Source organism: Engraulis encrasicolus, chromosome 1 (assembly GCF_034702125.1).
Source record: "Engraulis encrasicolus isolate BLACKSEA-1 chromosome 1, IST_EnEncr_1.0, whole genome shotgun sequence".
Taxonomy (NCBI): Eukaryota; Metazoa; Chordata; class Actinopteri; order Clupeiformes; family Engraulidae; genus Engraulis; species Engraulis encrasicolus.
In genome coordinates, this window is record NC_085857.1 from 24,141,024 (window position 1) to 24,154,462 (window position 13,439).

Genomic DNA, 13,439 nt, shown 5'->3' on the forward strand with positions numbered 1-13,439 from the left:
TTCTGGTGGTGATCCGGATCGCAACCTTTTTAAAGTCTCTTCACCATTGCTGGCCTATACATCTAGACGCCCCCAGTGACCGCAAATTGAATTGCGGGACAGAGCAAAACATTCCAGTTTTTAGCTCCACAAAAAGAAGGCAGACAGACAGGGTGTAACATAGTCAAATGTTCTATCAAGTATCTTCCTTGGCAGAGGTCTGCACTCTCTGAGTGCTTCTAGTTTTAGGGTCTTTTTAGGGTCTTAATACACAGTTTTGTGCTTTTATTCAGGACAATCAAGATTTTGGAAAGGGAGGTAGTGGGAGAGAGATTAAGTGGAGTTTGTAAACGACCCTGGCCAGTTTCGAACCTGGTTCCCCATGGAAAATGTTGCCTATTCAGTTTGCACAAGGCCTGGAGCCTGCTCTTCCAGTTTGCCCTGGCTCCCTACCTATTCTTTTTTTGTACTTAAAATAACTGTAATTTGCTGTGGATAAAAGCGTCAGCTAAGTGTCATGTAATGTAATGTAATGTACGGTGTAATGTAATGGTTGTATTTGCAGGTGGGTGTGGCGTTCCTGGGGGGTTTGGGGGTGGCGGTGCTGCTGGTGCCCCTCAATAAGCTGCTGGCTTCCCGCATCCTGGAGAATAACACACACATGCTGGAACATAAGGACAGCCGAGTCAAAGTAAGGTGTTTTTAAAAAAATATATATATTATTTAATAAATAAAAAATGGATGGATAAATGGACAGGTATTGTGACAGGTACGTTTTAGTGCTCTTACAGGGACATTTTTATTTTCTGAGCTCCCGATAAATCAGGAACTCCTCCCACTTTGTCGGGAAGCAAACAAACATTAGCAAACCAAGGGAGGCGGGTCAACCATGCTGTTTGGGAAATGTTAATTGCTATGCTCTTGGTCAGACCAAGTCTCGAAGAGATTTGAAAGTCGATGATAATCAGGCTAGCCCCATGCAGCATCCGGCATCAATGGGTTAAATAATGAATCCAGGTACTTTGATGCTGTTTACACATACTGTATCCGGATATTTTTAAATGTGGATATGTTTTTATCCTGTGTAGGTGTTAGCGCAACACATGGATAACAATAAAAACTCCATTGTAACATGTGCATTAATGTTTTAGCCTCCTGAATAGGATATTTTTAAAGATACATTTTTTGATATGCAGATTTTAAAACTCTGTTTACGTGTAAATGGAAAGGCCAAAACCAATGCGTGTTGAAAGAGATCCAAATATAGTGTGAATTGCTTCTCTATTTTCCTCCCCCGTTTGAAATGTTTGATTACCATGTGACGGTAGGCTACCGAAAGGGCATCAAACTAGTGGGTCGCTAGGCAACAGTCGGGCAATTCAAGTGAATAGGCAGCGTTTCGTTGCCCTACCACGAAAAACGGGCAATAACGTGAATGCACCACGAAAATGAATCTATTTTTTTCGTGAATACTTCACGAAATGAGTGAGATACGGTTGTTCTCCTCCTTGTCCTTCTCAGCTGATGACGGAGGTGCTGTTTGGCATCCGCGTGCTCAAGTTCTACAGCTGGGAGCCGCACTTCACCCAGAGGATAAACGCCTGTCGCCAGAGGGAGCTGACGCACCTGAAGGCCCTGAAGTACCTGGACGCCGTGTGCGTCTACACCTGGGCGGCCCTACCCGTGGTCATCTCCATCCTCACCTTCATCACCTACGTGCTGCTGGGGAACGAACTGACTGCAGCCAAAGTCAGTAGGAGAACCATAAGCACCTGTCAACCCTCCCGTTTTTCGCGGAAAACTCTGAATTCATTCATTCATTTGTTTATTTGGTTAGGACAATGCACATATAAACATGCCAGAATTAGCATAGATGCTAAATTTCATCTGTTGTCCTAGGTGTAATAAAACAAATAGCAAGAAAACAAACAGTAGCCTGCATGACGGAGAACATTTACACACAACACAAACCTTAGGTAAATGAAAAATACAAAAATCCCCCTTAAGGGTTCTCAATACTGGTTCGAATAACACCTAACCCCACATTCCTCAGGGGTGGGGAGTATAACCAATACCCTGTGCCTAAATAACTATTTGTTGCTGTGGTTGAAGCTTAGGGTAATGTAATGCATTGTCCGTATCTCTCCACCTCTCAGGCAGAGAGAGTAGAGAGAGAGAGGTTCCATTGGCCCATTGTTTCCGGGTTCTATTATTGGGGGGGAAATCCCCCTTTAGGCAGACCTAGGCAGACCTGCGGACTGTTCTATTCAGTGCTAGGAGCATTATGACACGCCCTTTTAGGCAGACCGGAACCTGGTCATGTTAGGTGCCCATAGAAACCTATTATGTTGGCATATCTCTATATACTTAAAGAATCTCTGTCTCAGGTGTTCACCACCCTGGCCCTGGTGGGGATGCTGATCCTGCCTCTGAATGCCTTCCCCTGGGTCCTCAACGGCACCCTGGAGGCCAAGGTCTCCCTGGACCGCATCCAGCGCTTCCTCCGGCTACACAACCAGGACCTCAATGCCTACTACAACAAAAGTTTGTTTGTTCATTTGTTTGTGGTGTGTGTGTGTTTCTGTCCACCAGAGGGCGGAGGTGCGCTCTCTGAGTGCTTCTCTAGTTGCTTTATTAATTTGCTCTCTTCAGGGTTCCCACTGGTGCTTAAATTCCTTGAAAATGCTTGAATTTCAAGCATTGTGTTTCTGTCCACCAGAGGGCGGAGGTGCGCTCTCTGAGTGCTTCTCTAGTTGCTTTTTTAATTTGCTCTCTTCAGGGTTCCCACTGGTGCTTGAATTCCTTGAAAATGCTTGAATTTCAATTAAGTGTTTTCAAGGTTGTGAAAATGCTTGAATTTTTGGTGAAGTGCTTGAAAATGCTTGAAATTTGTGTCAAGTCAAACTCAGTAAACCAAATAATAGTAATGCATTGTCCAGGTACATCAAAAATATGAGGGAGTGAGATGTCAGAGGGGATTTGCCATTCGACATCTTAAAATTGATTAAAATGCAGGAAATTGCATTTCAAAAACACAACATTTTCTGGGGGAGGACCCCCACACCCCCTTCCCGCGACCTATTAAAGGTGCTGGAAAACTGAAAATGTGGTGCTTGAAGGTGCTTGAAGAGTGCTTGAATTTGTTCATGAAAAAGGTGTGGGAACCCTGTCTCTTATATGTTGTTCTTCTCATTCGCATGACAGATGCTCCAGAGGACCCGGTCTCTGTCCTGGAGCTGTGGCAGGCCTGTTTCTCTTGGCAGACGTCAGACCCGGACAGCCCAGCTCAGCCATCAGATGAGGAGGCCAGCAGTAGAGGTAGCGGTAGCGGTAGTGGTAGTGGCACTAGGCCTACCACCGGAAGCCTGCCTCTCACCAGCCTCAACCTCAACATACAGCAGGTCGGAAGAGTCGAGAGACGACACATTTTGTTTTACAGTCAAATATTTCAAGGTCAACAGGGTACCAGCATAAAATGTTTGGGAACCAATGGGTTTAGAGATTGTTTCTGGAGAATTATGTGTATTAGAAAAATCTAGCGCATGATGTAAATAATATAATTCATAGAATTTATCATTTTGCTTCAAAGTCTAAGTTTGATCTTGAGTTAAATTATTTTCTTTTTATACTTTTTACTTTATATTATGTCTATTTTATTCTGTTTTTGTTTGTTTTGTTGTTTGTTTGTTTTGTTTGTTTGTTTGTTTGCGTCTTTCATTCTTTCTTTCTTTAGGGCCGGTTGGTGGCTGTGGTGGGGAAGGTCGGTTGTGGCAAGAGCTCCCTACTGGCGGCCATCACTGGAGAACTTCAGAGGTGGGTGTCATGGTCACGGGTGTCTCGGCTCTATGAGAGTTCAGCCACAGCACACACATCCGGGTTTTTAGAATATGCGTCCTAGCAACTCTATAAGAGGGTATGTCCGTCTGTCTGTCTGTCTGTCTGTCGGTCGGTCCGTCCTTCTGAAACGTATTCTTTCAATTGTTATTCCCACCTGTGTCCACAAGACGTCAGTGCAAAGACGGACGCATCTTTAAGCTAGATTTATGCTTCGCTCGCATAGAATCTGCGTCCGTCCGTTTTCTGTCTATGCGAGTCCACGCCCCCCTCTCAGAGGCTCTGCGCCCGTCGTCTAGCGCCTCGAAAAAATTCTAACTATCCGTCGGACGGACGCGGAGTACGCAGACAAAAAGGCACTATGATTGGTCGTCTCGCTACTTCCTTGTTCTGTTCTTGTGGCAGCGCAATGCCAGTAGTTTGCGAGAGCAGAGCTGTTCTGTTAAAAACTTTATTAATGCCTTGTGTGTAAATGTGTGTAAATACACGAAGCTAAGCTAAGTAACAAACAATGCATCAGTTGAACACTCGTGGCACAATGCCTGCGGTTTTACTACCGTTCCTCCACCGAATGTAAACACACATCGGCAGAATCAACTGTCTTTACATGCTTGCATTTTCTGCTCGTGAAAACAGACTGGGTATGTCAAATAATGATACATACCACTGCATTGCCTTTGCAATTTGTGTGAAAATACCTAGCTAACCGGGATAGAAAGCAACATTGCTTAATAATGACCGCAGTGCTTACAATGTAGTGAAAGTAGCCTAATCGCGCAATTTCAAATGTGGCTGGCAACGAGACCTCGGACCTCGCAGAGCTCGCAGATGCATGAATACAAAATTGGTTCGTGGCCACTCCCACGCGACTTTTCACGCTCGCAGTTGCTGAAGTCTAATCTGACCTTTACCCGCCTGTCGGACTTGTTGAACTAGGAGCAGAAATAACAACTGACATGTGCTGTATGTAAAAGTCCTCTTCTGGAGGTTTTAGAAGGCGCAGAATGTCTCGTTCAATAATTCAAATTATGGTTGAAATATTTTAACAGTCACTCTGCTGTGTCTGGTAGTACACTTGGAGGGTTTGTGTATTATGTGGTCATTGGAAGGTCTATGTTACCCACTTTTATAGAACTGCATTTATTACCGGTATTTGTGTTTATCAAGGTAAAAACTAACCAGACGTGCGTTTCTCGACAACGTCGTTGCTACCTGAGTTAGCAACTTACTTGGTTGCAAATACAACTTCCCATTGGGAACCAAGTAAGTTGCTAACTGGTTAGCAACGATGCGTTTGAGAAACGGGTCCCAGAACTAGTTGTGTTTTGTCTTGTGACTTGTAGGCTGGGAGGGTCTGTGTATGTGGCCGGTAGGAGCGAGGGCTTTGGCCTGGCCGCCCAGGAGCCCTGGATACAGCACTCCACCGTCAGGGACAACATCCTGTTTGGACGACACTACGACAGCACCTTCTATCAGGCTGTCATCGAGGCCTGTGCCCTGAGCGATGATCTCAATGTAAGACCATGCACATTTCCTTTTTTTTCTCCATGATCCATACTTCTTATATTCAGGGCGTTAAAGGAATCGGTGGTCAACACATTTAATAGAGTAGAGTAGAGAACTTTTATTAATCCGAAGGAAATGAAGGTGTCTGTCAGCTTACCTAAATTCACAAATACAAAACATACACAAAGACCTAATACACATTACCGCAGAAATACACCAGCGGCGATGCGATTCAAGCGACAGAGTGTAGCAGCAAGCGATACAAGCGATTGAGGAGACAAGAGTATGTCCGTACAGGCAGAAGGCAAAGCATTCAAGCATTCCCATTGGCTGTGGTCACTGACCACTATACAGTCATTGGCTGTCGCGGCTTGTCGCCGAACCACGTCATAGAAAGTTGAAAAGATTTCAACTTCAAACTGTCGCGCTCGTCGCGCAAATCGCTCTAGTCTCCAGAATCGCTTTTGTCTCTCGACTCAATACAAAGTCAATTACTTCCGTCGCTCGACTCGCTCAGATCGCCGCTGATGTATTTCTGCGGTTATTGTACATTGCAGTAAACCTATTAGGCGAGTACATTTAGGGTTTAACCCCAAAAAAATTGATACAAAAGGTTTTTTTATGGATTCTATTACTATTGGACCTGCTAAATGACATACTAAAAATCTAGTAAAATCTGACTTTGGGAAATGAGTTTTTTCAACATGGCTGCCATAGGCTTATAAGGGTCAAGAGACACTCCAGGTGAATAGGCCAAAAAATTTAGCTTGCCGATATCACCATGAAACTTAATCCGGTGATTACTCACATATTTGTGAGAAAAAAATGTATTGCAAGTTTTCTGAAATGTTACGTTTTAATATGGTAATTGGACTATATCTAATTAAATATGCATTAAATTTCAAAATGCAAAACCTCAAAATCTGAAAAAGCCAAGCTCAAAATTACTCTTCTATTTTGTTTCTAGTAAGCCAGAAGATATCTTCAGAAGAGATTATGGACATCTCTTTTTGTTTTGTAGTAAATCTAAAAATCTTTGTGCAGACACACCAGCTAGCATTTTTTTTTCAAAACATGATTATTTAACATCTCTCTTAGATAAATAATTGAGTTTTATGTGTCTCAAGTTCTTCCAGACATTCTTTGCGTCTGGTGGTATCATTCTTAGCATGTATCAAGGGCAAGGTCAGCTGTCCTCAAATCATAGCCTCTCCACAGAGGTGTCCTAAGGGCTGGTGCTGGGACTCCTATTTGCCATGTACACCACATGACTGGGCCATGTTATCTGTTCTCACAGCTTCTCATACTACTGTTACACCGATGAAGCACAGTTACTTTGTGCCAGATGACTCCACGCGGTCACACACATTTCCGCTTGCCTCTCTGAACTATCCACAAGTATGAAGGAATGCAACCTTCAGTTGAGCCTCGCCCAAATGCACTGCTGGTGATCCCAGCCAAAGATTTAGGTTGCCATGATATCGAGCTCAATATGGATTCTGCTACTGTTGCCTCAAATAAGGCCACAATAAATCTAGGTGTCATTGTTGATGACCATCTATCATTCTCTGACCACATAGCCTCAGTTTCCCAGTCATGTCCTCTTTTTCATGCCCTAATTGAATACAAGGCCCTGACCCTTGCCTATGAAGCTACAACAGGCCCTACTCTGGCTTACCCGAAAGCTATGCTAAAGCCCTATGTCCTTTCAGGACATTGTCTGTCTCCAGTACCAACCGTTTCACCTTGCCCTCTACTTACACATGTAGTGGCTCCTGTCTATTCAGTTCAGCTGCTGAAAGACCCAAAATACCTAGTGACACCATGATTCATCACTGATGATGTGCCCTGACAAACAGCACATGGATATTATCATAGCAGTAGTGTCTTTATCCACCCAAACAGCACTCCAAACAAACAGATCCTGAAAACATGTTAGTTCATGCCAATGTAATTATCATGTAGTAACCTTTATTTTAAAAAACTTTGATCTTGAAAATTACACCTTTCCTGAAGTCAGATTTTCCTAGATTTTTAGTATGTTATTAAGGACACTTAGAGGAAACAAAATCAGTTGAAAAACCTTTTGTATCAATTTTTTTGGGGTTAGGTCTTTTTTTTGCATAGATGTACTCGCCTATATAGCACACGCTTGAGTACAGCAATCAGCCTTACAGCAGTTCACATACACACACACACACACACACTCTCTCTCTCACACACACACACACACACACACACACACACACACACACACACACACACACACACACAGACAGACAGACAGACAGACAGACAGACAGACAGACAGACAGACAGACAGACAGACAGACAGACAGACAGACAGACAGACAGACAGACAGACAGACAGACACACACACACACACACACACGTGTGTTTTGTCATTACTTGTCTCGCTGTGCATTCTACTCATTTTTCGAAGCATTGTTTTCACTTTTATTCTTACTACTGCTAATCTTGGGACATCTTACAGCCTAGAACCTTTTCGTAAGATGAATTGCTGAACTTTTTCTGAATTAGACTGGTAGAACTGTAATGGTTTAAATAGATAGTTTCAGGAAAGCGACTACTCCTGTTCTTACGTATATTTCTGTATGTTTTTTACTTGGCAGATGTTACCAAATGGAGACCGGACGGAGGTGGGAGAGAGCGGAGTCACCCTTAGCGGGGGACAGAAGAGTCGTCTAGCCCTGGCCAGGGCTGTTTACATGGTAGCTATCGGTACATACTATGCAAAAACCTCAAAGGCAGTGGTTCTCGACCTATTTTGAACAAACGCCCCCTTGACCACATCATAAGCCTCCAACTTAAACACATTGTAAGCAGTGCTTTACACTAACTTTTTCGCTTACCAGCCATTTTGGCTAGTGGTTTTCCTGACTCACTAGCCATTGGGCCTTTTCACTAGCCATAATTTTCTTCGCCATCATAGCAGCTTTAATGAATTATATAATAGGCTGTAATAATGTAATGTAGGATAATATAACATAATATAACATAACATAATATAATATAATATAATATAATAGACTATAATATAAATTAATATAAATTAATATAATATAATATAATATAGGGCCTAATAAATAGATTAACTAGAACAGATTAATTTATCTGAGGAATGGCATAGCCGTGCAGAAACACCAAGCACAGTGTTGTGGAAGGGCACAAATGTAAGCTACATGAGAGCAAAATATTTCCGTCTTTGATCTGAAGGGCACTTTCGATGCGCAAAGTAGATAGTGCAAAGTCATTGCCAAGCTTCGCATGTCCTCGGTCATGGATGTGGAATAACAGCTCTTCTGGAATATTTTCTCATAAAAAATAGGCTATCCACTAGAAGGCACACACATATGCGGCCGGTAACTACAGAGGGAGTTACGACTTCCTTTCATTCCGTTTAATATTGAGTTGTTTAAAACATAAACGGACGCAAGGCAAGATGGGCACATGCGAAGGGACATGGGACATGATTTTGTGCGGTCTGGAAAGCTACTACTGCGCGTTGTTTAAGCCCCGTTTGACAGTCGGGAACAACGGCACAAGAAACATGGAGGAATATTAAGGTATGAAGACATACAGGCAAATCAGAAAATGATTTAAACCGAACATTATTAATGCCTCATGTAGGCCTATCCTTGTCTTATCGCTGCGCTGCAAGACTTTCACAAGACTGAGGTGTTCTCCTCTCGCCTTGGTCATTTTAATGTCCACTACTACTATGCATTGTACTAATGACAGATCCCAAAACAGGTCAGTTGAGATGAACTTCGCTACTTTATTTTCACTTGAAGGTTTTCAGTGGCATTTCCAAAACGCGCGCTGATGTGCCGGACCGGTAGCTCGCTGCCGCACAAGACTAGCTCTATCAGATTCCTCTCGCGCGTGAGACACAGGTGACACGTGACACAGGTGCTTCATGGGTATTGTAGGCTCGCGAAAACGCATTGCATTGCGTTTGTAGAAAAGACGGTCCGAGGGGAAAAACTACAAAATGCGGTGCCTCATCATTTAGAATAGTGACGGACCCGCCAGAATGGCTAGTGAACCTTCGGTATCTACTAGCCAACGCCGACTTTCACCCGCATTTGGCTACCTGGCGTGTGTTAGTGTTAAGCCCTGATTTATAAGCCTGCAAACACCCCCCTTAGTATTGAAAAACAAAATAGACTAATGCCCCCGAATGGGAACTAAGCCCCATTCCCACTCAGTTGTATCCTTCTCAACACCCCTCTAGGGCTCCCCAATGCCCCCACGGGGGCTGTAGCACCCCCATTGAGAAACACTACTCTAAGGGTTCTCCAAACAATTTCAGATTACAGGTGTTGAGGTGTTCAATTTCCAGAAAGAGTGAAAAAAAACATGTGCTTGTAAGTTAAATAAGATGCAGAATAAATGACTCATGTAGAAGAGAGGTTGAAACATTATTCATATTCCTTTCCACTAGTTGATAGACATGCCAGCAAAAATGCTGATGCAAAACATACGGTATATGCTGTCAAATTCTTGGTTGTATTTTTGATCACTTTCAACGTAATGTGCGTGGAAAATTGTGGGTCCCAAGACCATTCCAGTCAAGAAATACTACTCAAAGGGTTCTCCAAACAGCTTTAGATTACAGCTGTCGAGGTGTTTAACTCCAGAAGGAGTGAAAAAAAAACATGTGCGTGTAAGATTTCGCACTATGTTTGTGAATGTACAATGCCAGTCTTATTTCCTCATCTAAAGTATGAGGAAATAAGAGTCCTGGCAGACAGCCCTGGTTGGCAGAGCTGTACTGTGTGTGTGCGATGGGTTACTTATGCACATGAGTAAACAGCATAATGCCGTGTACAGACCAGGAACGAACGAAGAGACGGAAGTCATTATTTCTCTATGGAGGGTACGCGACCTGCGCTACCAAAGCGAATTTGCCAGGAGCGAATTTTGAAGATTAAACTAAATCTAATCGCAGGCGAATTCGCTCTGACGCTGTTCGGCGAAAACCAATCGGAACGTTCATATCTCCGAATGTCCCAGGCTGTCAAGTCAGAGCCGTTATGTGATTAGTTGAGTCAAATATGTCAATGTTGCGTCTGCAGTGAATTTAAGGCGAAACTTCTTCTGTTACCCATGCTACCAGGCAGCGTAGATCGCTCTTGGTCTGGACGCGGCATAAGACTACATAACAAAGCATTGGCATGCACACATACTTGCCTGCGGTTCCATTCTTAAACCCACACAGTACATAGAAAGAATATCTTCATGCTCAAAACATATGATTGTTTCGACTGGGTGATTTTTGATCACGCATATATTATTGTTGTTGTGACAATTTTAAAGTCAGGACCCCATTTCTCGAAAGCATAGTTGCTAACCAGTTAGCAAATTACTAGGTTTCCAATGGGAAATTGCATTGCAATCAAGTAAGTTGCAACAATGTTGTCGAGAAACGCACCCCAGCTTTGATGAGCAGGCAGGGGCCTGTTTATATCGATACCTTGAGGTTGATAGCATGGTGGGCTAATAAAGGCTACATATCAGTTCTCAGTCATGTGCTAAATTAGCCTGATGCAGCAAAGACAGCTGGTGTGTGTGATACAGTATGTTTGTGCTTTGAAATATACCTGTACAACCTTTAGTTTAGACTGTAAATGGTCTTCATAGCACCTCCTCTTTTGACAAAGTCTTAAGGTCCAAATGTGTCCCGTTTTAGAGATATTGCTATGTCAAATTTGCAGTAACTACAATATCCGACTTTTTCCTCAGTTTCAGTACAGTAGGCCTAGTTACTGCACTTTGATTGTGTTGGGCAGAATTGATATCTGACAAAAATAGGAAACGCAGTGTGAACGGAGATAATTTGTTTTTGCCACATTACCCAGCCTTACAGTGTGTAGTTTCTTTCCCCCCCTGAAGGACAGTGAAATCTAAGCACATCAAGAGAACTGATATCTGAAAATGATAATCTGGTCAGTTCTGTGATCTGCTCTCTCTGATTTTTCTGATCTTCTCTCCTGAAGGACAAGGACATTTACCTGCTGGATGATCCCTTGGCTGCTGTGGACTCTGATGTCGCCCATCACCTGATGGAGAGATGCATTCTGGGTATCCTCAGCTCCAAGACCAGAATCCTTTGCACTCACCGCATAGAGTTCCTGGACAGGGCCGACATGGTGGTCCTTATGGACAATGGGACAATCATTAAGACGGGTAATTCCTGACACCAAGTCACATGCAGTAATGTTATTTCTACTCTTGAGGAATATTTTTGTCGAGTGGTATCCTCAGCATGGAAATAATGTGATGGAAATTCTGAAAACGAGTATTGGTACACCAAGAACACAGTTAGAAGCCACCCCAAAATTCCCTCATACACACCATTCTCCAATGTCAAGTGTATGAGTATTGGTAGTGCGTGAAGGGCGCACACTAGACATTGGGAAACGGCCGTGGTCTGGGGGCGACAGTCTTGGGCCGGCATCAAGCGAAAAGCCAATGAGCTGTAACAGGAAGCCTAATGGAAGGTTGCCGACCCAAATTTTTTCAATTAAAGACTTAGAGCTTGGCCTCGACTGTGGATCAAACAGGCACCGTTATGTTGTGCCGTGACCCTGGGTTCGATTCTGGCCCGAAGTAATTTTTCGATCCCTCCCCTTCTCCCTCTCCCAATGCATTCACCAGCAGTCACCAGCTTCACTTTCCTATAAAGGCATGAAGACCAAAAAATATCTGAGAGCACACCAAGAGAGCACATTTCTGTTCATTTAATGAATTTCAAACGATTTCTTCACCCAAGGATCGCCCAGTGAGATTCTCCCCTTGGTGGAAGCAGAGCCAAAAGATCGAAAGAATGACAAGAACAAAAAAGAGAAGGGTGAGTTAAAAAGAACATTTTTTTAATAATAAAGTACACAAGAATAAAAATGTTGACCGAGTCATATCAGTATTCTTTTTAAACACAAATTAACGATAAGTGAAGTGGTCATCACCACTCATCTGGGGTGTATTTCTCGAAACCATAGTTCCTAACCACGTTAGCTACTTTGTTGTTTGCAATGCAATTTGCCATTGGCAAATATCTAAGTTACTAATTTAATTTAAGTTAATGCATCAAACTGGCAAAGTGCGCATGCACGCTACCTAGCAAAAGCAGCACTGCTTCATCACGATCGTGCCCAATAAAATAATAAACTATGACATTCTGCCAATCAGATGTTCAAGGCCACGAAGGGGAGGAACAGGACACGGCCAATGAGATTGCTCTGGAGGAGGAACCTGACGACTCGGGGGAGGAGCAAAAGAAAGTGGGCGGCCTTGATTGGTCAGTCTACAGAGCCTACTGGAAGGCAGTGGGCGGCGTCATGGCAACATCCATCCTTCTCTCTCTGCTGCTCATGCAAGGTATCCACAGTATCCACACACACACACACACACACACACACACACACACACACACTGGACTTGTTTTAGCCAGAGTGTACGTATGTGATATCACTTTTGTGATGTAGGCGTGAAGTAAATATTTTTTCTCTAAGGATAATTTGCAGGCATCAGTCACTGCATGCCAGACTTGCACAGATAGAATAAAAACCTGCACTAACACATACAGCACCATGACACCATAGTAACACCCAGAGGCTACTCGGTCAGAAATGTGCATAGAGTTTTACTGGCAAGATGGTTTACTATCTGTTGTTGTGACTGGTGCAGAATCCAGGGAGAGAGTCATTATAAATATGAGATATCTGAGGAGCCTGTTCCCTGATAACAACCCCGTTGTTTGCTATCCATATAATGGATTCTGGAGTCTGGTCAAACAAAATTTGGATTGTCTGTGCTAACGCCTGTTGCATAGATTTTTGACAATAAAGCACACTTACTTTTGACTAATGCCCTGGCGAAGAATTATTGGACAAAATTTAGTTGTGAATGATGAATCTGTGGTACCGTATGTGTAAGTACAACCACTCAGTTGCTTTTGTTTTTTACTTGAGCAAAAGATCATGTGAATACCTGCTGTGTGCACACTGTATTGTAAATACAGTCGTGTGTGTACACATGGTGCACGTGCATGCACGTGCGCGCGCTTACGTGTAAACAATAGCGGTGTCTGTGT

General features: G+C 43.2%; 1 protein-coding gene across 1 annotated transcript in view; it reads left to right on the forward strand.

The window, feature by feature from the left end:
- The window catches only part of abcc10 (ATP-binding cassette, sub-family C (CFTR/MRP), member 10), a 33,654-nt gene that overhangs the window by 4,611 nt on the left and 15,604 nt on the right, over positions 1–13,439 (forward strand). Inside the window, exons 7-16 of the mRNA XM_063199011.1 lie at positions 545–670; positions 1,501–1,728; positions 2,367–2,523; positions 3,184–3,380; positions 3,713–3,792; positions 5,157–5,328; positions 7,954–8,052; positions 11,344–11,533; positions 12,120–12,197; positions 12,536–12,724. Coding sequence (XP_063055081.1) covers positions 545–670; positions 1,501–1,728; positions 2,367–2,523; positions 3,184–3,380; positions 3,713–3,792; positions 5,157–5,328; positions 7,954–8,052; positions 11,344–11,533; positions 12,120–12,197; positions 12,536–12,724 — 1,516 coding nt within the window. The remainder of the gene's footprint in view (positions 1–544; positions 671–1,500; positions 1,729–2,366; positions 2,524–3,183; positions 3,381–3,712; positions 3,793–5,156; positions 5,329–7,953; positions 8,053–11,343; positions 11,534–12,119; positions 12,198–12,535; positions 12,725–13,439) is intronic.